Here is a 24,717-nt window from a genome sequence, read left to right as displayed (position 1 = left end):
TAGTCTAACTCAAGGCACTTCCCCAGGTATACAGGGTGTTTTCTTTATCTGCACTAAATGTTTTAAATATTGCCTATGGCAGATAGAACACTTCTGACCCGTGATCTAAATTAGCCGATGAGGCGGCCACTACTTCTATGAGAAATCAAAATGTTCAATTGAATAATTAACATAATTATGCGAATTAACTTATTTAAATAATTATGTTACACCACATATTTCAATCTACTAATTATAGCCGCATAGTTTGCACTTCGTATCCACTTGGAACGAATTCTCCAGACAGCACCAGTTTCATGATATTAATTTTCAAAGTAACCGATGAAATGCTTTGACATTCCAGTTACTTTTTAAAGTAACTGCTGTTTTATGCATTGAAGCACAAAAATAACTGGAACACCATTGCATTTCGACGGACACTTAAAATTATTATCTCGGAGCTGGTGCTGCCCAGAGAATTCGTACCAAGTGGCTATGCTGTGCGAACTCAGCGGCTATAATTCGTGCATTGAAATATCTGGTGTAAAGTAATTAATTAAACAGTTAATCAGCCTTATGATTTGGGTGTAGAGATGCGATGTACGAATCAGATGCGGTGGTACATCTGACTATACATGTGTTGAACATTGAAGTGAGAGGACGGGGTCGTTGCCGTAAAATATTCTATATTGGCGCAACCGTACATGCGCGTAAGCATGTGTGGCGCTCAGGGCAGCTAAACAGAAACTGCACGCCGCGAACGGAACAGGCGATCGAAACTAAGCACTGAAATGGCTAAAACGTCCTACTGCTTGCGGCCATCGCGGCTTGCTGCAGCGGTTTTCTTTCTTTCTTTTTTCTTTTTTTTTTTCTTTTTTTTTTTTTGAGCGGCTTCACTCGGTTCACCCACTTCGGCGGCGGCGCCCGCGGCGCCGACGCGCTTGTACGCGCGGAGCCGCTGCGACGGCCAACCAACGCATAGACAAAAGGCGGGCGAATTTCAGAGGCACACTTCCGCAATCGGCGCAGGCGCCGCCGCAACGTCCCCCGTCCACTGACGTCTTCCACATCCGGAGGGTGTTTCCTCGCGTGGTCGCCGTTGCTTTTGCGCTCGCATCACACGGCCGCCGTGCACGATGGTGATATGGGCACCGAGGAAACCGCCAAGACTGGCTACCTGCACGTCCTCCACCAGGGATTCCTCAAGGTAGAGACGCATGTCGGTGTGCTTTGCTTCCGTTTATCGCACTCGTTTCGCTTTACCTCCGTGTCCGCTGGCCTGGCGACTCGATCGTACGTTGCGTACCCCGCGTGTGGCGACGTAGACGAGTTGGATTCGCCGTAATACTGGCGCGCTTCTGAGGTATAACTGCACCGACACGGATCATAGAATCTGTGCACGCGGAACCCCGTCAAAGAGGCAAAAGCGTACCAGCGTTGCGTATATATGTTTTTTTTTTATTCTCGCTGTTTTGTCGCGCCGCTTCGATCTGAGCACCGTGCTCTGCTTACTTTTGGTCTCAGTTGTGCGCACGCACATGCTGTGTCACGGAGATAATGACCACGTGGTCCGCTCATTTTCCTTTCGGCAGTTTCGCCGCACCGGCTGTACCGGTCAGTCCCACGTAGAACTGCAACTATTGTAACCGGATCATAGTCCAAGTTATCATTTGTGACAAGTCATAATCGTCATAAACCAGCAAATTAACACCGGCTATACAAATAAGCTGGCACTTGGACAGTAGACATTCACCTGCAGGGTCTGATCTTGCTGCCCTTGCAGAAGTCGTGGTTGCACAAGTACTGCGCCCTGTACGATAGCAGCCGGCACGGCGTGAAGCGGCTTGAGGTGTATGACTCGGAGGAGAGCTTCTCTCGCCATGCCCAGCAAAAGTGCATCACCTTGGAGGACTGCATTAAGGTCGTGCCCGCGTTGCAAAAGCACCAGCCCAACGTTTTCGAGGTGAGCAACTTTATAGCGGAGTCAATCGAATGCGCTGCTGCCGCCCTAGAAACGAAGCAACTCCGCCACTTTCCAGACTCGCTCGCATTGACGGAAACGTCAGGCACAGTGTGGCAAAATGAATCCTCCAAAATTTTCATGGTCACGCTATGTAGACAACCGCGAGCGCGTTGATGTGTGCGTTGCGTTCTTGTAGAGGGGCCTCGAAGTAGGGCCAGTTAAGACAAAGCTTTAACTTTCTTCAGTACGTGGTACATTATTTCCGCCGACAGACATCGGAAATTGCCCATTCATATCAGTGTCTATCCATTAATTCTGAGGCAGTCTTCTGCCGTCCTCGACTGCGCTTCCCTTGGCACCCATTCTGTAACCCATTCGGTGGGGTGATGAAGTTAAGAAATTCGCAGGCGCTGGCTGGAATCGGTTGGCACAGGACAGGGGTAACTGGAGATTGCAGGGAGATGCCTTCGTCCCGCAGTGGACATAAAATAGGCTGGTGATGATGAGTATTTACTATACTTCACTAAAGTCAATAAGTTCTTCAGTTAATTACGAAGCATTTTGCACTTGCGAAATGGAACCCATTCGGTGCTTGCCCGACGGTAGCATCTGTTTTGATGCGATTGTCTGCAAACGAAGTTACAGCGCGCGGTAACGGTAAATGAGACGGGGAAACGTCATACACGAGCCTGTATCGTTCTCTGTTTCTGCGCTAAGGAGTTTGGTCATGGAATAGCAACGAGCCTGATCTCTAACATTGTCTGTGAACTTGAGATAAAATCTCATTGGCGTTCCTTTAGTGAAATCTCCTTAGTTAGCTATAGGTGATAATCGCCCACTTTCTGGCGTCCGCCAGCGCCAATAATGCGTCGTCAAGATAAGGAGAGAGAGCGAACTTCGGCATCATTCGCACTGTCTTTAATAAAAATAATTTGGTATAAATTACCAAAGCAACTCGTGAGCTGTGAGAAATGGCGTGAAAGAAAGAAAAAAAAAAGAGGGGGGCTCTTCGAAGTGCGCCTGAAGCACGGTACAAGAGCATTTCTGCATTCTAGCACCATCGGAACGTTGTTGCTGCTGCCGAGGGTCGAGCCAGCGACTTCGTGTTCAGTAGCAAGACTCCATCGCCACTGAGCCGTAATGGGGGATCTATAACTCTTTAGAATTCGCTGAAACACCCCGTATACTAGTGCTTTTGATTGGGTTGTCTATTCACACGACGAGGCACGTGTCTCGCAGGTGCACACGCGGACGCAGAGCCAGCAGTTCTCCGCCGACTCCTTCGGCGAGATGACAGAGTGGATCGAGGCGATCAGAGGCGTCACATTTGGACAGCAGGCTGTTGCGACTTCAGCGGTGCCGGATTCGCCCATCGTGGAGGAGGAGAACACCCTGTACGGATCTCTGGATGCTCGTAAGTGGCCGACAGCTCGTGAGTTTATACTGCCATGTGGCACTCAAAAAGAAAAGAAAAAAAGAACACCCTAGGGTGTTGGTTTGTCATCTGGCTAATACCCTTAGGTTTACAGCTATAAAGAACTCAGTTTCGCCGCGAGGGCGAAGCAAAGAATGCGACAGCAACACATTGGAATGCTATACGAAGTAAGGCTAACAGCTTTAGGAGCAATATGAATTGCAGTAAATTGCAGTTGCTAAGTAATAGTGCCGCGGCCTAGCCAGACAAGTAGGCCACCGTGCGTGGCCGGTCGTTTGCGAGAGCTGTGTGTAGTTGTGTCGTGACGCTTTCTCGGTGGTTGCTTGTGTGCGCGGCGACAGCTGCGGCCACGCGATTATGGCGAGGATCATTGCATATACAGCTGTGTACAAGGCTCGAAATTCTGTTTACCGTGTAATTGCAACCGTGTGGACATATGAAGCGTCGCTGAAGGTACGTTTGCGTTTACCTTGTAGCGTCAATACAGTGGTTCATGCACAAGCGGGTAGATTTGAGTCCGCGCGCGTGGAATTCAACCCGCACATGAAAACGCATTGAAACTCGTTATCTCCCCCGCACGTTGTCACATCATAGTGTGTGATGCCGTTACATTGATTAAACGTGTAGTGAAAGGAGTGTCGCTAGGTAATTGTGTCATTATTGAGCAGTTAAGTGAGCAGTGCGCATCACATTAACTCTCAAGGTACACGAAGTAAGGATAATAGCTTTATCGGCCGTATAAACTGGACAAACATGTACACATCGCACTCGATGACCGTGGACACTCGCTGTCAAAACGCTGGCGTGAGGAAACGTGGCAGCAGCAGCAAGCAAAGTGACCTTTGTGGTGTCTATCGCTTCAACAAAACTGAGCGCCGAGAACACGCAGCACGCTCAAAGGTACGAGCGTAGACAGATCGCTCTCAGGATACGGGCGCGGCCGCCACATGCGCAGTCGCGGCCGGGGTAGTGTGCCGCCCCCCTCGCTCCCCTCCCCCCCACGCCGCCTCGCAACGCTGGGTGCCCCCTGTGCGACGGAAGAGGGCGCGCTTCCTCCTCGCTTCCCTCCCTTTCGCGCGGGCGAGATTTTTGAGCCGCGAACGTCGGTTCCCCTCGCCACGCTTTCACTTGCACATACAGCGTAGGGCGCGCGGCGACGGTGATATCGCCCGCAGACTTTACATGGAACATCACGGCGACGCCGACGACATAAGTGCGCCTGGAGCGTCCATATAATTGATATCGCAATAAAATTTATTGCACACGAGAGCTAGCTTTAACTACACGTGCGATGAGAAAATACGTAGTTGAAAACTAATAATTCTGACCACCCGCGGCGTACAGAAATAGCTGACGCGAGAATTTGACAGCGATAGCTATGAAAGTTTATTTAATGCACTTTTCGTATCGTCTGTCGCGGTTATCGCTGTTTTTTACATGCCGCAAAACGTCGCTAAAAGGTAAATCTTCATTAGTACGACTCGTTCTGACCCCTGTTGCGTACTCCAGGGTAGCGTATCGTACTGCTGCCGAGTTGTAGCGACGCCTGCCTATCGAAGCTCGACCGACGTTACTATTGGGTAGCGTGGCGTTGTCGGCGGGCTGCAGGCATCCGGTAGACCACGGCGACCGGGCAAGGACGAGACGATTTCTAGTGCGAAACTTGCACGGTTTATTCAAAGGTTGATGAAAGATAAGAGAATGAAGTGATCTAAAGAAGTACATTTCGGAGCCCCTTAAATAGGCTCTCTACAATCGTGGGAGGAATCTTGCTTCCGTCGACGTCACGCGACCTGCACAGAGTCTGATTCGCGGATAGAGGGCCCCTCCTTTCCCGGTTATACCGAGCCTCTGGTTATACCGAGCCTGCTGCAAGGAGGAGGGCGTTCCGCCTCCTGTTATACCAAGCCTCAGGTCCGAGAATTGCAGACGCTTGCCCTTCTCTTTTAGGCGTTGCTGGTTCGTGGAAGTTCCCCTGTAATTGAGCTACCGCGGCGCTGTTTCCCCATCCGCTTTCTTGGGTATTTATGTGTCCTAGGTGTCAGTGTTTGTTGGCTTCTCATGATATGACTATATATATATATATATATATATATATATATATATATATATATATATATATATATATATATATATATATATATATATATATATAAGCAGGCATGTCACCGTGACGTGCCTGACGATCCACGTTTGTGGTTTTCCGTCCACGCCGCACGAACGATTTCGCGACGAAATTGAACACTGCGAACATCGAAATCCAGGCAAGAGGAGTTCGCAGGCTTGTCCTGCCACGTCTGCGACGTCGAAGTTGCGAAATCGCAAGCAAAATCGCACCAGCGCTCACCCCGGCGCACGAACACATTGCGTGGATGACGCATGTAATTCGCTTCTAGGAGACCAGCTATCACTTCTGGCTGGTTCGCTGTAGGATTACCAACCGTCTCAAAATAAGCGGACCAGTCCCGACTTTCGAGTAAATATTCCGGGTCCCGACTTGACCCAGTCGAGGCGGCCACATGTCCCGACTTTTGTCTTTTTTTTTTCCCTACTGCATAACAATAAATAGACCAGATTTCGTTTTTATAATTCCTGGCCTCTCGTTTGCACATTATTCTGTCTTCGGTTGCATTGTCATAAACACAAAGGCGGTTTCGCTTTGGCCGTGCCTCTAGGTCTGGTTTACGCTTTAACCGTTTACGGCACCTCTCTATTTGTAGCGGGATCGAATCCCGGCCACGGCGGCCGCATTTCGATGGGGGCGAAATGCGAAAACACCCGTGTGCTTAGATTTAGGTGCACGTTAAAGAACCCCAGGTTGTCAAAATTTCCGGAGTCCTCCACTACGGCGTGCCTCATAATCAGAAAGTGGTTTTGGCACGTAAAACCCCAAATATTATTATTATATATTTGTATTGGTAGCCCTGTTAGCCCGTGTTAGCCAGGTAGGTATACAGCGCACAACTACACAATCTTATATCGGCCATATAAATTGCAGTAAACGTTCGCTTACTAATATGAATTAACAAGCATGGTGTCACGTGCGTAGAAGCAAATATGCACCGACCTTACTGTATGTGATGAAGAGCGCAGGTTGGTGGGGCGGTTGGTAACTCGTTTATTCCACTTATTTGCGCTCTTATGCGCTGCGGTGCAGAAGCGATGGCGGTTAAGTCGGCTATCTCCGCATTCTTGAGTGATCTCGGAAGCAACAAGTGTGGCGTGGATCCGATCGGACGACCTGTGTTGCTTAGAGACGCCACGCAGTCGGTCACTCACCGCGGTTGCCGCCTGGCCGCATGGGTGTGCGCCACACTTGAGAGCGCACCGCAGTTCTATCGCGTGCTCTGGCGTTGATGATGGCGCTGGACACGCCCATGTGTGATGTTGGCAATGGGCCCCGCTGTATGCCGGAGAGCGCTTTGGTCCGAACCGCGCTGTAAACCGGACAATGCCAGAGCACGTAGTCCAGATCAACCCGATGCTGGCACTGAAGGCAGATTTCAGCTGTCGATGCTGACTCTCTATTGCATCGGTATCGACTGAGTAGGAACGGGGTCAGCAGTGTTCCTGTCTGGATACGCCTGATGACCACAGCATCCTTGCGAGATAGTTTTGGGTGGGGATTGGGGGTACGGTTGACGACAGCAGCCAGATAGGCGGTGCGTTTTGCCCTGGCTTTTTGCAGTTCGAAGGTATACGGTAGAGTAATGAATGGCGTGGAGTCAGGTAACATGGATGGCTACTCGCGTGCGCAAGCCTGTTGTCCACATCATTGCCAGGGATCCGGCTGTGTGTAGGTATCCATTTGATTATCACTCTGTGTCCGAGACTTCGTTGGTGGGCAATGGCGTAGCTAGGTCGTCTGGCACCCGGGGCCCATAGGTCTTCTGTCAATCCCCCCCCTCCGCTGGCCCCTTGCACCCGGGGCCCACGCTCCCCCCCCCCTCCCGTTGCTATGCCACTGGATGGGTGACCTCTTCTCGGAGATTTCGTAGTAGATCGTCGCCATATAGAATGTTGGCACACGGTCTGAATTCCGACTGCGAGTCCGCTTAAATGTTGTCAATGAGAATTGTCGCGTTTTTTGCAGTCACCAGTGCCACGTGCACGTAGTCGTAGATTGCTTGCACCTCTGCCTGAGTACTGCTCGGAATATTCGAAGGTGTATATATGCAGTTGTCGGCCGCGTTCGCAGTTGGTGCCGCTGTACCAAGCAGAAGCATATACCTACGCTGACTGGTGTTTATTGTGGGGGGGGGGGGGGGGGTAAGGCAACGACAGTGTATCTAGCGATCTAGCACGTTCGTGTGGAGCAGGTTGCTGTATGTGCCGGAGATGACGCTTTGTATAAGCCAGCCGTCTGCCTTTTTGTTGCGGGCCTATATTCGTTAGTAGCGGTTTCCCGTCTGTAATTACGACGTGGCACCACGGTGGCACACCTTCTGGAAGTGAGGGTCGATCTGTGGTGCTGTAACCCAGGCATGTCAATAAATGCCTGCCGGCATGGCTTTAGCGAAGTCGCACCTCCTAGGAGCACGTTACCACACACAGTAACGGGCATTAGGTGCGACATCGCTCAAGCCATGCCGGCAGGCACAGTGGGGAGCAAACGCTTCCTACTTCCCGTCGATCACTTCAAAGCGTCACCGAAACTTGAGCTTACGCGACCTCCAACACTATGCGCGCGGGAAGACAGCGCGCATGAAGCCACCAACCATTACCAGATTACCTCCAAGATAGGCCGCGCATGTGCCCAGCTGCGCGGACAGTCATGCGCAGCCACGCCCGGGCTGTTGGCAACTCCAGAAACGGTTACTTGTGCTGGCGACACTAAATAAAGATGGCTACGACATCCAGGGTCACGGTGACTCTTTCGCTTAGTATACCATGCTCGAGTTTCTCGATCGCTTGCGGCTTTGAATCGAGATGTTTTGTCGAAGCCGAAAGATTCCTTGCTGCCAATCACGATATTTTCATCGGTCTCAAGGATTTCAACGACAAAACCGCGGAATTAGTCTTTCAAAAGAGCAGGAGGTTAAATATTAAGGGAAGTGTTGGTGCGTCGCGGGCCTCTCCGAAAGGTGCAAGCGCTTGTTCGCGGCGTTGTTTAACTGCTGCAGCTACGATACGTGACTGTTTTCCACCTTCATATAAACAACTCCGCACTGCGACACCTGTTGCAGTATATCACATAGCATCCCCCAATATTTATTGGCAGTAACGTCTGTCGGGCTTTCGGGAGCTAAATACGTATATTGCATGTGCGCTGATATCGAACGAGGCTAAAAACTATAAAGTTGCCTGCTCGTGTGTCTTGGGATAAAAACAAATGAGAGTTCCATTTGTGAGTCGAGATGTACCATTCTGTTTAGTGAACTTATCCGTGTGATAAGGTCGTTTGCGTCCGATGACTTGCTCTTATTCGTGCTCGCAGCAGACAGTGTTCAAGATATAGGGCCCGGGCTTTGGAACACAGCAGACCCCGCAAACTCTGGTGAAACGTGAGAAGTGAGCAGTCAATCGGACCAAGTCGCGTTTTTTTCAAGAGGTTTCCGAAATTTAGCGAGGGCATTCTTTTGAGCAAAGTCACTTGTATTAGTGTAAATACATGACTTGGAAACGAATTGAACCAGTTGTATAAAATTTAGCGGTGCTGTGTGCAGGTTGAATGCCCCAAGGTGGAAAGCGTGCGTTTGCAGTTACTTCTAAATTTTCTGTGAGCAAATAAATTGTCAACTCACCGCGTTGAATGAGAAAACAGTATCTTCTGCTTACACCTCTAAACTAAAACATGCTATCAAAACGATATGTCGCCTCGCTGCATAACATTTGTCATGATCAACTTCAGACAATCCGAGCTAATTGTCGTTCCTGCTACCGTGCCTGCAAGAAAAAGAAAAGAAAAAGAATAAGAACAAAAAAAAAATCCGCTTCTCCTCCTTTCGCATTCCCCTTTATGTCGCAGCACGTCTCTGCCGCGTAGGCTTCGTTTCCCACCCGTCAGTCGAATAACTGATTAAAAATTAAAAATCTAATATCCACAGCCCTAATTACTATTTTTCTGACAAGTTGTGTTTTCTTCCCCCAAAGTCAGCCCGTGGTTCGAGCCCGGGTGCAACGCTGACTGCCCAGTTTTGGTCTGCATAATGCTACCTCATTAAAACGGAAACAAGAATTCGAAGTTTCGCCCGGAATGCAAGTCCAGGGACAGCGATGGCTGTCTGCTGCTGCCCGTCGAGCCATACGCGGAGCGAAACGTTGGCACTGGCAAAGAGCAAGTGCCGTGTCTGAGCATGTGTCTGAGCAAGCGAGCACAGACACATGTGCAGCGCGCCGTACCTTGTGGGAGGTCGGCGTATTGCGGGGAGATGCCACGGACAGATTTTAATGAGGGGGGGGGGTAAGGAAGAGGAAGACGCTTTGTCATCTATAAAAGAAAAAAAGCTATGATGTGTAATGTGTGTGACAATTAAGTAATACCATTCTGTCTCTCAGCAACTTTTGGCGTTTCTTAAAGCATGAAGCGCTCCTTCAGACACCTAGGTATGTTCGCATTTAATGGTTGGGCCATGAACATTACGCAGGTGATGTAAATCGATCGCCGGTGTTCGTAGTAATATTCGCTGTATATCAGCATCCACGCTTAATTTATGCAACTTTTCACTTTTCGTAAGCTGCTTGAATTAGAACACATTGAGCGTGCATGGTAACACATATTCCTTTCTCTCCTTTTTTTTTGCTTTGAACAGTTCTTTTTAATAATAATAATATATGGGGTTTTACGTGCCAAAACCACTTTCTGATTATGAGGCACGCCGTAGTGGGAGACTCCGGAAATTTTGACCACCTGGGGTTCTTTAACGTGCACCTAAATCTAAGTACACGGGTGTTTTCGCATTTCGCCCCCATCGAAATGCGGCCGCCGTGGCCGGGATTCGATCCCGCGACCTCGTGCTCAGCAGCCTAACACCATAGCCACTGAGCAACCACGGCGGGTGAACAGTTCTTTTTAAAGGGCCTACAAGTATTACTCAAATTACGCCACTAAAGATTAATTATATGCCCAGGCCGACATCATTTCCAAGAAGAAGCCAAAGCAATCCATTTACTAAATAAACTAATTGCAATAATTAACTTCCTAGCTCCCAACCTTGCAACTATGTTGGAAAGTTGCAGGAAATGGTCATAAAAGCCCAGTTCTGTGTTTCTACATTTCAAGGACCGAAATGTAGACCGAACATGTAGACCGAAATAACTGGCATCAGGTTACTCGTTAATTTTACCTGATTACGCTCGCGGCACTGCGGAACGCGGCTCTCTCTACAATCCCTGTGCACGTATGGCGTGCGTAAAAAAACGTGGCGTAATATGAAGCTGCCGTCTCACTTCCCTCTTCCCACGATCATATTAATGCGAATAGCATTCCTGGCATTGTCAGACCGGTTTTATTTCCACCTATCTAGCTATCCACCTACTCCACCAAAAAATGTGGGCTGACCCTGAAGATATTGTAGTCTAAAAAATATGGGCCGATCCTGAAAGTAGTGCAGTCTAAAATGTAGCCGTTCACGTGGGTACGTGCCAGTGGGTATGTGTGCCGCTCTTCGTTGAACCTCTTTGACGCCGGGTAGGGTATGCGCCCCTGCAGTATGCGCGGACTTCACGGCGGCGCCGCCAGAGGGCGCAGCGTGTCCAGAGGGAAGTGGAAGAGAAGGGCCCAGCTGCACTTCACTCCTCATACATGACGCAAACCTACTCGCATACTTGGATAAAATTATGGTCGGGTGAGTTTTGCCCGATTTTTCTGATCGACGCTTTGCTCAACGCCTGATTGGTTTCATACACTTCAGCCGCAGGGGCGAGGTGGACTGCTTTATCGCGCCCTATATCAATGCTTCATTTTACGCCGCCTTACTACGTCACAGGGCTGTACCACTGCGAGCCGCGTTTCGCAGTGCTGCGTGCGTAATCAGGTAAATTGAGCTAGTAATTTGATGCCTGCAGTTATTTCTGTATACATTATTTCGGTTTTGAAATGTAGAAACACAGGACTACACTTTTATGGCGATTCCCTTAAATTTTCTCATATTCACATGTGCCGAAAAGTTTAACGAAGTTAATTAATGCAATTTGTTTAATCAGTTCATTGAGTGTTTTGGTTTTTCTTGCAAATGATGTCCACCTGGGCGAATAATAATTCGGTAGTGACGTTATTCGAGTAACATTTGTGGTTTTTTTTAAGCGTGCTAAGTGAAAAAGAACTATAAGTGAATAAGCATACTAGAAAAACTTTTGTTGCCTATCTGCCGAATATCATGTAACCGTTGCGCCGACCGTAACAACTAAATAAAAACGTCGTGCGTGCGCGCGCGCGTGTGTGCGAGTATATGTGTGGTGGTATGTGTGTCTGCCCGGGCCTTCTTTCTACCTGTGTCCACTTCGCGTTTTTTCATACGGAAAGGAAGTTCCCGCCGCCACTCCCTACAATGGCACACGTTAAATATACATGGTAGCGAAGCTTCAATAGAGGCGCGTACGTTCAAAACATGGTGGTTCCTCGGCGGTTCATGGGGCTTAGCGTCATCTGTGTGACGAGGGAACACTTCCGGCGGAAGGAAAATTAATGTGGCGCCATATCCGTTTACGTCATTTTACTCTCAAAGGCACGAAATTTTTTTTGGTGCTCTGCCATTAGAGCTGTATACTCAGATGCCTCGCCATTCGACTTGACGGGCGTTTCGAGCTTTCAGCGCGGAAAGCGATGCAGCAGGTCAGCCGTACGGGTGTTGAAATCGCACCCCTGCACAGAACATACTGTGGAGGCCGACGAAAGCTATGCGTGTAGAGTGCGGGTCCCATCGTCATAACCAAGCCAGTCGGCCAACGCAGCCGCACGCACACAATTATCTGGCGGTCGTAACTCGCTATTTTCACTGAACTGCGTTGTTAAGAGACGATGAGGCTACCCGCGCCACCAAATTCAGACAAACGTCGACATGCAAAACAACACAACGTGTAAAAGGGGGCGTATTGTAACAGGTGAATTTTACGAGCGCGCCTTTCTGGGGACGTATTCTGAAACGTTCGCCGCCGCGAAAGTATCGCCCTGGCCACGCCTCCGCCGTTGCGGCGCGCTCTGAATGGCTGCTTTGACAAAACCGGAAATTCAGGTGGCGCAAGTGAATTTCCGGTTTTGTCAAAGCAGCCATTCAGCGCGCGCCGCAACGGCGGAGGCGTGGCCAGGGCGAAACTTTCGCGGCGGCGAACGTTTCAGAATACGTCCCCTGCACACTTCAAAAGCTACGTTGCATTGCGAGTGATAGCGGCGTGATCGCCACTATCACATTCAGCGTCCTCCTGATGGTGAACGCTGAAAAAAGGTACTTATTGATAATGTTAGAGTAAAAATAGAGTTGCTTTCTTTCTTTCCTCGCCACGCTTACATAAAATTGATGAGGCATTTCATTTTCGTTGAATGAATCCAACTGCGTCTCGATTTAATTAAAACCCCCTTTTTTTCTTTCCCAGTGTTTGTTCCCTCCTCACATAGTCGCGCTTCAATAGCTGCTTCCATAACCACCCTTGCTGACGTTGGGGACCGTTTGTTCCGAACCGCTTTTCGACCTAAGCTTCGCGACCTGTTTGGATCGACCTTGTGCATATCCTCCTCGTCGACGGGTCACAGGCTTGCCGATCCATAGCGTCACCACCCATTCTTTCTCTGTGGATATCGCATGAAAGAAGGATACTGAAAACAAAAAAATCTGGGGCCGCAACATTCATATGGGGACGGATTACCAGTGAAGTTGTTTTTAGGCGCCACAATTACGGCGCCACAATTACGGCGCCACAATTACGGCGCCACATTTACGGCGCCACATTTACGGCGCCACATTTACGGCGCCACAATTACGGCACCACAATTACGGCACCACAATTAGGCACCACAATACACCCACACATGCGCCGCCGCGGTGACTGCACCTCCCATGCATCTGCCGCAACCGCTGCTGAAGCCGCGCCGTCACCTACGACGCGCGTGCCCCCCCCCCCCCCGTTGTAACCATTATAATAACCACAGAAACGCAGGCAACGTAGATACACTCTTTCCCCCATCTCCCCCTACCCGTCTCCGTTCCTGACCACGCGCCGTGTACCGGATATGGACGTAAGCCGCTCAGGCTACCCTCCTGGGAACGCACGCGGGGATGCATGTGGGGGCTAGAGGTAAACAACTTCGCTGTAACACAGCGCAAAAAACGGCGCAATAATGAGACGAGCACAACATTGACTTTCAACTGAAGGTTTATTTCGCGCGACGCAGGGAAGGAAGAAACTGGGGTGAAGGGTTTAGGATGAGGAAAAACTGCCACAACAAACATGGAGGGGGTTGGGAGCGGCGTTTAGACGAGCCGCGACGTCCACACAACGTTAGTCTCCGGCTGCAACCGCACATGTTGCGGCTGCGCGCGGTCGTCCGGCCGTATCTTGAGAGCGATCTGCGTTGGGAGACAGTCTAGGTGCGTCGGCGGCTCGTAGCTTTGTGCGTGCTGCGTGTTCTAGGCGCCAAGTTTTCGTTGAAGCGATAGCACGAATGTCACTTCGCTCGCTGCTGCTGCCGCGTTTCCTCACGCCAGCGTTTTGACAGCGAGTTTCCGTGGTCATCGAGTCAGATGTGTTCATGTTTGCTTGTGCGCGCGTGACGCCGTGCTTGTTAATTTAGTAAGCGAATATTTACAAGTTCATACGCCCGATAAAACTATTACCCTTACTTCGTGTAGCTATCTGCTAATTTGCTATCGCAATTGATGCTTCGCCTATCGGGCGGAACTGCGACTTTTTTTCTTCACACAACGATACCAACGTAAGGCGCGTGTCTATTGCGGGTGCAAAGTTATAAGCGAGAATGCTATAACATGTTTTCGTTACCTGGGGTATTAGCAAGCGACCCCCTTTTATCAATTTTAAAGACGTTTCACGTGAAAAAAAAAAGAAAGAAGAAAAAATGCAGACCGATCGCGAACGCAATATATAAATCTAAACGAAGCAAAGCTTTCGGGCTGCATCCGTTTAGGTGTGTTTTCCTCACATATGGTCACATCGAAGGTGCAAATGCGGGACCTGTACCGATGCAGGCACCATCAGTTGAAAATAATTGAGTCTCTCTCTCTCTCTCTCTCTCTCTCTCTCTCTGTGTGTGTGTGTGTGTGTGTGTGTGTGTGTGTGTGTGTGTGTGTGTGTGTGTGTGTGTGTGTGTGTGTGTGTGTGTGTGTGTGTGTGTGTGTGTGTGTGTGTGTGTGTGTGTGTGCAAATGTACGAGTTGTCTTTTTTATAGTAAGTGTGCTATTAACACGAGTAGTATATGCACTCACATTCAAAGAGACCGACCCCGTGGAGAGTGTGATCATACGGGGATGCCAGTAGGATGCTCAAGATGGGCCGGTGCTTGGAGTACGAAACGTACGGGTCTACGGCATCCAGCCCGTGAGAAAAGTCGATTCCACAACCACTGCGATACGTGGTACGAAGTGGTTTGGGGTTGTGTTAAGAGGACATATATAAACTTGAGGCCGTAGGTGTCTTTCATGAAATCGGGGACACACGTTTTCATCAGATGCGACATTTTGTCTGTCGTTTTCATAGCCTATTTTACACTCGTAGGGGGGGGGGGGGGGGTTACTGAACTAAACGTAAAATCCACTTTCGCACGCTCCCGACACCCGTAAATCGCACCGCAACGCCTCGCGTGTCACCCCACCGTAAAAGTCGCTTTTTTTTAATGTGCACGAATGGCACGAAACTGCACTAACTACAACAACTGTAGTTTATTTGTAGTCTGTAGTCTGTAGTCTGTATATTTAAGCATTTTTTTTATGGTTCCTTGTAACCCATGTTTTTGTTATTTTGACTTGCAGTGCCGACTTTGTATACACTCACTCCTGCCTGGACTGCCAAGAGGCAGTTGGCAGTATCTAATAAATAAATAAATAAATAAATAAATAAACATAACACCCTAATTCGTGTTTCGCCTTCGCCCCAACCCTCTTGTCGCCCAAACCCACGTGCGCACCCTAACATGTGGAAACGCTTTGATTCACGCTACTTCTGAATGCCGCTGTTTCTCTCTCTCTCTCTCTCTCTCTCTCTCTCTCTCTGTGTGTGTGTGTGTGTGTGTGTGTGTGTGTGTGTGTGTGTGTGTGTGTGTGTGTGTGTGTGTGTGTGTGTGTGTGTGTGTGTGTGTGTGTGTGTGTGTGTGTGTGTGTGTGTGTGTGTGTGTGTGTGTGTGTGTGTGTGTGTGTGTGTGTGTGTGTGTGTGTGTGTGTGTGTGTTATTGAAAGAGCTTCCGCTGAGTTCTCCCTCTGAGCCCTGCACTGGCCAGCGCCTTCTGACTACAGGATGCATCGCAATTCGTACATGTCCTTGTCCCCAGCGGAGAGTGCCTCCTCTTCCGTGCGCGATGAGCGGACATGAGTGCGTGCCGGTGGGGTTCAAGAGGAGACGCTGCCGAAATCACCTGCGCGCTCTTTGTCGCATTCTTTTGTCGTGCAGCGAGAAATCCCTGGTTGTGAGGGCGCGGCGTATTAACGCCTGCTGTTAACAGCGCAAAATGTAGACAAGAGACGAGACAAGAAGACACCACAAGCGCTGACTTTCAACAAAGTTTATTTTGAAAGAAACACGGCGTCTCCACGGCCTCCGTGGAGAAAAAAAAATAGTAACTGAGAGGGGACTTCGCGCGCTAGGAGAAAAGTGTGGAGGAAGTCAGGTGGTATTTTTTGCTGTATAGCGGCCGTGTTGTCGGGGCACAATGGCAGTTTTGTAATGCGTGGTCATACGTGTGCTGCCCCATAGGTATCGTTCCGTGGCAGAGGTGTCGTGTGTGCAGGATCGCGTTGGTCTCCGTGTTTTGTTCCGCGTTGATGTCTGGACTGTGCTATCCTGGCTGTTGTTGTGGCCTGGTGGGACTGGAAGAAGTAAACGTGAAGCGAGCGTGCAAAGCCGTATACACCACGTACCACGTCACGGATAAAGGACGATCTGAAAATATATTTGCCGTCTTCGGTCGATTTATGCTAAAGTGTCATCACAGACTGAAACCGCTGTGCTTCAGAATATCTACGATAAACGCCTTGCAGGTCAGTGACAGCTCTGCAGTGTCCCTGCATTTGATAGCGAACGATGCATTTGTGGCACATAGAACAGCCATCTGGAAGGATGGGAAAGCAGCAGCTGCTGTGAGTAATTAAGGGACGAAGCCTCCTTGCCGCAGATGTTTTATCTGTGTGCTCGAGGGGCGCAGGGAAGTGAAGGTTGGCGAATGCGGCGCAGGAATTGACAAGGCTCGACAGAAAGTACGCCTGCGCGCACATCAAACGGGTGATGGTCGCACGTTGACCCGGTCAACGCGCTATAGCCGCACGCATACGCGCTTACTGTTCGGCACCGCGCCGAGGATACCATAGAACTTCGTTTCCGTGAAGCTTCACTTACCGTGAGAACAGTATGCCCCAGTCAGTGTATTTAAACGCGTAACGACGCCCTCCTTGGCTGGCCTTTCGTTCGGCGAGCTGTAGCTCGTCACATCTCCGCGAAGCGCAGCAGCCCGAAACTAGTTCAATAAGGTAAAACGATTACTATAAAGCCACGACCAGCAAACGTGTTTGTTCTCATAAACTGCAGATAGGCTAGCCTTAGCTTGTGATGTGCGTAAAGCGTGTACTGGCGGCTATCGCCTTTGCATTCTTGCAGTACAGTGAGAAAGCACAAATTTATTTTTCGGAAAAGCTGGCAGAAGTTGCGAGGGACCGGCCTCACAGTCTAACTTGCGGAGTTCATTATGAGCTCCTTTCAACGCTATAGCACAATACTCGGACGAAATTACTAGGGCAACGGTATCGTGATGGTATACATCGCGATTAGATCCCTTGGTCAGGTCACTACCGCGAGCGCACGTCCGCGCAGCCCGGTGTGGTTGCGCGCCGAAGGCGAGAAATGTAAACAAGAGAGGAGAATCTGGCCCGACAAGATGGCGGAGTAACGCCAACTTCCGGCGGTGCGCTTCACAAGGAGTGACGTCAGGGCTTCTAACGCGGTTCGTGGCTGCGTGGCTGGGTGCCTAGCGTTTAGTAGGTGTTGGCCTAGAGCGTATGGAGCGTGAACCGCGCGAGAGCAGGCCGGAAGTTCCGCCTTCTGACACTTATCGCTTCGGATTTCTTCCGGCGCCCGCTGCCTGCAATGGTATCAGCTGCTATACCGCCACTACTCTGTCCTGCCCTGCACGCTGTGTCCTCTATCCGCTGCTAGTCCGAGGCAGTAGTTTGGGGCTAGTTGGTTTATCTTTACTCAGTAGCGTTAAAACGACAAAGACAGGTAAATAACGCGAGAGAGAACGACGATAACTTGTGTTCATTTCGAGGAACGTAAACGTAAGTGATGTGATCGTTTCCGCTTCACCGTCGCGCGAGCGGGAGCTCGAGCCTTTATCAAGCCGCGACCTCTTTCGTTTCATGCTCGCCCAACGAGGAGACGAAACTGGTTACGTCATTCGTACGCGTCTTCTATGGGCGTGGCAGTTGCGCTCTCCGGCATTTCAATTTACATTTCTTGGGTGCAATTGTCCGAAATTCATTACACCGCAGAAACTAGCAGCGTCATCTTTCTGCAAGTTTGGAAGAGTTTACGAAATACTCGGACGAAGGACGGGTCTCGAATTAGGGCCGATCCTGTGCCTCTTTCGGTTGAATAGTTCCTCTAGATTTCTTTTTTAATTGTGTAAACATTACACCGAATCATCTTAAAATGTACGTCGCCGTGATAAAAGCAGTGACGAGGAAATCGCTAAATTATCTCATCATCTCTATATATTCTTAAAGAATTGCGAACGAATTTTGTGAAACCGTATCTATAGGTCGACACATATCAGTCACCCAACCGATATTTTTGTGGCATTCTATATATGTGAGAAGTGTAGACATTTGGTGGATTATTCCGACTGTTGAATTGCGCATGCATCGCCCAAAATGGAATCAAATTCAGGCACTTGTCCTGCAGAATGATTTGAACCATGATTGGCTAGCTTGTACACAAGGATACACTGCACACGCCAACCACTCTGCCATCAGACAAGGGGTGAAGGCAGTGCTTTGTGCGTGACGTACGTGTTACCGGTAATGAAAATGTAGTACTGGTGGGATTCTCATGACCCTAATGGCCGTGTGCATATCAGTGCAAAAAAGTGGCATGGCCTCCGCGTAGCCTTAAATACTTCAGTGGTAGAAGAGTCGACGTTTCTGAGAGCCGACACTTTGGGGACAGATGCACTCCGTAGCTCAGGGAACAGTGATCATAACTGCGAGTCGGCCTAGTTAGAACAGATTCATCTTAAAACTTTTTGTGCGCAAACAAACAGGGACGAAAAATAGGAGCAACACAAGGACGAGCGCTCGTCCTTGTGTTGCTCCTATTCTTCGTCCCTGTTTGTTTGCGCAAAAAAAGTTTTAAGATGAATGTATGATTGATACGGGACCGCAGTGGCTACGCTTCCAGCGTGCTATATTTCACCACACACTCGAGCTGATTTCATTGCAAGGCTCAGAGACGAATTTACTCGTCTCACGGTCGATTTAACTTGACTGACAAAATAATAGTATTGGTAAATTCGCAGGTTTTAGGATTATGTGCACGTGGCTAAGCAAATTTTGTGAGTGAATTGATGTAAGTGAGGATGTTTCCTTTATTTGCATGCACTTATTTTTTGCATGAAGCATTCTATGCAAATGAAGTCATTTGTATGTTTTTAGCAGCCATTTTCAAGTAAGCCTCCAGTATTTTATTGTGTTCCCCTTAATTCACTAATTTGTGGTGACTGCTGTGCAGACGCGAAGACAGCGTTGTGACGACGGTGGTGGGACCACATTTTGCTCACTGACGTTGAAGGCGTCGTGAATGAGTGCTATGCTGGAAGCCGCGATGCGAACGACCGCAATTTCTTGTGACTGTGCTGATTATCCCATTACTTTTAAAATCTTTCGAATCTTCAGTTCATCGACTCTTTCGGTCTTACTCCTTTACCGTCTTAGCCCCAGCGTAGTCTCTTAGGCGCCCAGCAGAACACAAGTGAAGAGGGCGGACAGCGGCGTTGCCTCGCGACTGTAAGACTATTCAAACCACGCATGGAAATTGTTGGAAAAAAAACACTCATTGCCCTTCCACTCTGTGAAGAAGGATGACCAGCGAAGCTATGTGGGCCCCTTAATGGCGAACTGCACCTCTGCCGCGGGTGGGCCCGGTATTGCACTACCATTGGGATGTACCCACGTATGGGGAATGCTTAAAGGGACCCTGAAACGGTTCGGACAAATTTTGTAGACGCGTAGGGTACAGCTTAAGTAGAACATTCGCACCGCAACTTAAATGAAGCGTTACGTATTAATGGAGCTACAAGCGATTAGAAGTTACCCTCCTCCCTAGCCATGCTTTTCCTCCTCAACTCGTTCGCCGAGCGAGCGGGGCTAAGCTCCGCCTTCACTGGTTCTGCGTCACGATGGGACGTCACATCGTCCACTTCCGGTTGTTTTGGAGCCCGTCCCCCACCGCGCGAGACCTCTCCGCTAGCCGCTTGGCCGTCGACCCCAAGCGAGAGCTATCGAAGCAGCGTGCGTTGCGAGGATTCTGTCGTCGCGCCGAACGTGTCTGGTATTCCGGTAACCACAAGCAAGCTGGTCATTTCAGCAAATGACTGGAGGCATAAACTCAAGCTATTGAAGGAACTTTAGCGTAAACGTACGTGAGCGGCCTGGTCGGTCTGCACGGTCCAGACACTTGTTGGCGCAGCGCTTAACCAGCCAAACAAAGCGCTAATATTGCTCTAACCAAGTGTAAAACAGTTTAAACATTTATAAAAACAACGTGTTGATGATTACACTCCTGCGAAAAATACACTCCAGCAGCAAAGAATACACTTCGTTGCTGCTACTGTGTATGGTTGAGCTCTGTGCCACCACGTGGCTGCACCGTGCAGACCATTCACATTTGCCCTTCTGCTCATCTCATGGCTCATCCCGTTACGGCACAGTCAAGCGGCCAGACCCTGTCCCCTTGCGCTTGCGTTCACAAACGGCCACAAACGCGCAAATCCTGGCGCCGATCGGATAGCGACAGTCCGATGCGCAGCAGCCAGTTCGCTCGTACGCTGCCTTGCAGAGGGACACGATGCCGCAGCTTGACATATTGCCAGTCGCTACGTTTGCAGTCCACAAGGCAACAAAGTCGAATCATAGTGCTCTAGAAAAGACTGACCGACTCTGACTGCAGAGCTCTCGTCAAAATGGAGCGTGTTGTAACACAAGCAGACAATTTTTGTTGTGTGCCGGAAGTGCTTAATTATAGTAAGAAATTGTTCTTGTGCATTCTCTTTCTGTTACTTTCATTTTATAGAAACAAATTAACTAACATTCCAACTATTACGAAGATCATTTAATTGTTTACCATAAAGTTGGAAAAATTATCGATCACGCGCTCTGGTCAGCCAATCGGATAGCTCGCCCCACTGACGTCATTTGGGTGATTTCGGTCATATGGGTAGGGTCGGCTTAAAATTCCGCCGAGCAGTGTGCTGCGATCGGCAGCGATGTGCATTTTTAAAACCTTATAACAAATTGCACGCTTTACGCGAAGCACTTAGATGTGTCAATTAATGGTCAGAAGGACCTACTTAACGGCTCAGTACGTTTGTAGAAAATCGTCAAAAGCGTTTCAGGGTCCCTTTAACACCTGCTTCACCACCGCCGCGGGTCGGCCCGGTGTTGCACTATCTTCGGGATCGGTCCACGTATGGAAAGTGGTTGATCTACGCGTGGACGCGATCCGCCAGATCCCAGTCATAGACAGCATCTCTGTTGAGAGAGAGAGAGAGAGAGAGAGAGAGAGAGAGAGAGAGAGAAGAAAGAAAGAAGAAAACAATCCCACACCCAAGTGCATGCAGGTGCAGAAAAGCGGACAAAAAACGAGATGCAGACAGCAGCGCTATAGCGTTGCGGAATATAAGTACCTAATTTCGTGCCAATTGGTTTGGTGAAGCTGCAGATGGACACAGCGCGGAATACTAGAAACACAAATGCGTCGCTGGCTTGGTTAATAATTGCAGGTTTTACACACTTGCACTTTAGGCGGGACAAGCTTGCAACAATGTTTAATGTTCAGCCATGTTCTTTTTGTGTGTGGTACCTAGTGAATAGCAAGAACGTGTTATCTATACAAAGTGGCGTACCCATCCGCTGATTACAAGATGCATTTGATTGTTTGTTTCGCTTTCTTTTTCTGTGCCTGTGTACCTATATGTGAATTGACCTGTACTTCGCCAATAATTAAACACTGTTGGAAGACAGCGCCGCGTGCGAGGTACATGTTGAAAAGCCGCTTTCAAATATTGTGGTACAGCGTCGTCTTCTGTACTGGGCGGTGCATTGACGCCAACGAGAAAGGTTCTCAGGAGCGCGCGTGCCACGCCCAGTGCGGTGCATGGGCACCAGAGAGAGAGAGAGAGAGAATCTGAAGACGAGCTGACGCATTGTGTATCTGACTCAAGGCTTGTCCGTCCCCGACGACGAAGCCTGCTCTTCCCAAAATGTCTTTACAATACACTGAGCTGTGAATGTTTTATTCGGTGTATATATCTCGTTCTGGCGAGTTCTCGTCTCATCGTGCATCCCGTTCCTTGAGGTTACGTGGACGAGAGCTTTTCTTTAGAACGAAGCCTTGCAGCTGCGGCCGAATCGCAGACTTTTGGAAACTGTCCATTCATTTCTTTACCCCCACCCGTCGTGGTTGCTTAGTGGCTATGGTGTTCGGCTGCTAAGCACGAGGTCGCGGAATCGGATCCCGGCCTCGGCGGCCGTATTTCAATGGGGGGCTAAATGCTAAAGCACCCGTCTACTTCGAGTTAGGTGCACGTTAAAGAATCCCAGGTGGTATAAGTTTCCGGAGAACCTCACTACGGCGCGTGCCTCATAATAACGTCGTGGTTTTGGCACTTAAAACCCCATAATTTAATTAATTCATATTTTGCCCCGCCACGCCACGGAAGAAGTGAAATTAGGGTAGTAATGCGAGCCTGATAGGAATGTTTTGCACCGAAGCTAAGCGTCGATGATTGGGCTCATTCGCACTGCATTGCTAAAATAATTAAAGAGCGTTAGAAACACGCAGACGAAACTGATGCATACGTCACTCTCTGTACATCAAGATTGTTACGGTGTTCAGCTACGTCTCCGTGTTTTTCACGGGCTTTATGTTAGCGAAACTGTTAAGGACAGTTCCACAAGAGTTTTCAAGCGCCGGAAGAGGACGGAGGGAAGGTGCGGCGGCATGGTCGGTATCCAATGGCATCTAAAGAACTGCCAGGAATGCAGCCTGCGTTGGAGGCCCGGCCGTAATGTGGCCAGGGTGTCAGAACTCTGAGCTCGCGAATACAGTGAAGCGTTTGAAAAGACTCCTGTATATTGAAAGAATCGCACCGGCCATAGTGAAGCGTTTGCAAAGTCTAGGAAGATTTCGGACAGTGCATGGACGAACCAATCCTCTTGGACTTCCGAACGGTATGAGAACTCGCTTGTTTAGAGCTTCGGTGTCTGATGCTAGGCTTGACATACATGTGCGAAGTTTATTTTCTGTCTCGCAGCGCACGTGTTCCGGGTGCGTGCCCTGCCGACGGAGGCCGGCGAGCGGTGCGGCATGCGCGGCTCCTTCTTCCTGCTGGTCGGGCCCCGGGGCGTGACGCTGGCCGAGCGGGGCCTGCGCGGCGCTCTGGGCGCCGCGCTCCTTTGGTGGCCCTACTACAGCATCCGCCGGTACGGCCTGCTGGCGGGCACCTTCTCGCTCGAGGCAGGACGCAAGGCGGCCTCCGGCGAGGGCCTCTTCAGCTGGCACGCCGCCGACGCCGAGGACATCTTCCGCGCCGTAGCCTCGTTCGTGCGCACCTCGCGGGACGGCTCGGCGCTGCTCGAGCAGCTGGAGCAGCACTGCTACGAGAACGTGCCCCTGGTCACGAGCGCCGAGGGCGACCCCGCGGATGATGCCGTGCAGCATGTGCGCCGCAACGGCGCCGAGTACGCCGTGGTGCACAAGTCTTCCACCAAGTCTCTTCACCCGCAGTAAAAAAAAAAAAAAAAGTGTTCTTCCACTCTGCGCTCCTCATGGGGCGCTGGTGCGCGCGAAGCCTGCATTGTTTGAAGTTTATTACGATTTTGACAATTCAAGTTGGTCATGGAGCCGGAGCAAAAGGCGAGACTATGCACGTCCAACTAGGCTCCTGGCGCCACGAGCACAGCAGACAACAGTGCAAAAAATACGTATACATATATACACATAATACACACATATATACATACTTATACATATATGTATATATACGAATGACTCAATTGTACATACAATAAATCAATGCAGTACAATAAGTATAAATAATGCAAGTGAAGAAATAAAGTAGGTACAGAAAAATACAGAAAGGCCAAAGCCAAATGGAAGCAAAAAGTCTTGCACGCATTAAATTGCATACCAGTCGAAAAGCAGAAAAATCAATTAGAGAAACAGGCGCCAATTGCCGATAAAATACAGTTTCGATATTTTTCTGAATATTGAAGTAGTTGAGGAATCTTGCATGATATCAAATAAAAGCATGCTCATCATTAAGCAAATTAGGAATCTGCCACTGTAAAAGCTGACTGCCGCAGTTTCTTCTGGTTTTTACCTTAATAAAGTTCCTATCTCTTAAGGTGTAATTAGTTGTGGTATTAGTGTGTATAGAAAAAAAAGTTCTCATGATTACTTATGAATTCTAAAAATGCTTTTTCGGATAACTTTTGTTTATATAGACTACTGACACTCAAAATACTGTCCTGGTGAAAATACTCAGAGGTATGGTCGTACATCGATAGGTTATGAATAAAACGAACGCACTTTTTCTGCATTCGGAATAGAGTTTCCAAGTTAGCTTTAGAAGTGGCGCTGACAACTGACGTGGCGAAGTGAAGTGGCGCTGAAGTACAACTGACGCTTAAGTTTTAAAGGTACCAGCGTGCGATGCTTTTTCAGCATACCAATTGTGCTATGCTACGTTTAATATAACTTACCTGATGCGTCCACCGTAGATTTTCATAGAAGAGTACACCCAAGAACTTGTACTGGAAAACCCTTTCAAGCGGTTGCGATTGAAATATTAAAGATGCGAGCTTAACTGGCTTGCGAATAGGAGTAAAAACAATATACTTTTTTTTTTTACATTTAGGCTCAGCTGATTAGCCGATAATCACACTGAAGGGGAATTTAACCAGTTAATAAG

The 24,717-nt window shown here is 49.1% G+C and overlaps 1 protein-coding gene across 3 annotated transcripts; it reads left to right on the top strand.

The window, feature by feature from the left end:
• The first annotated feature begins 892 nt into the window (after positions 1-892).
• On the top strand, positions 893-24,150 carry LOC142566128 (docking protein 1-like). Of its 3 annotated transcripts, none has more exons than XM_075676929.1 (4): positions 895-1,186; positions 1,739-1,942; positions 3,182-3,356; positions 23,059-24,150. In XM_075676929.1, the coding sequence occupies exons 1-4, from the start codon at positions 1,124-1,126 to the stop codon at positions 23,532-23,534; spliced, it is 918 nt and encodes a 305-aa protein (XP_075533044.1). In that variant the 5' UTR covers positions 895-1,123; the 3' UTR covers positions 23,535-24,150. The 3 variants fall into 3 exon arrangements, with proteins under 3 accessions (XP_075533046.1, XP_075533044.1, XP_075533045.1); XM_075676930.1 differs by having other exon boundaries at positions 901-1,186; positions 1,763-1,942; XM_075676931.1 differs by lacking the exon at positions 1,739-1,942 and having other exon boundaries at positions 893-1,186.
• Positions 24,151-24,717: the final 567 nt, after the last annotated feature.

This window comes from Dermacentor variabilis, unplaced genomic scaffold (genome assembly GCF_050947875.1).
Source record: "Dermacentor variabilis isolate Ectoservices unplaced genomic scaffold, ASM5094787v1 scaffold_12, whole genome shotgun sequence".
NCBI lineage: Eukaryota > Metazoa > Arthropoda > Arachnida > Ixodida > Ixodidae > Dermacentor > Dermacentor variabilis.
The sequence above is the reverse complement of the archived record's forward strand: the minus strand, read 5'-3'. Positions and strand labels throughout refer to the sequence as shown.

Coding starts and splice junctions, on each gene's coding strand:
- LOC142566128 (XM_075676929.1), top strand. CDS start 1,124: ATGGGCACCGAGGAAACCGCCAAGACTGGCTACCTGCACGTCCTCCAC. Junction 1,943..3,181: donor ACCAGCCCAACGTTTTCGAG/GTGAGCAACTTT, acceptor CGTGTCTCGCAG/GTGCACACGCGGACGCAGAG. Junction 3,357..23,058: donor GTACGGATCTCTGGATGCTC/GTAAGTGGCCGA, acceptor TCTGTCTCGCAG/CGCACGTGTTCCGGGTGCGT.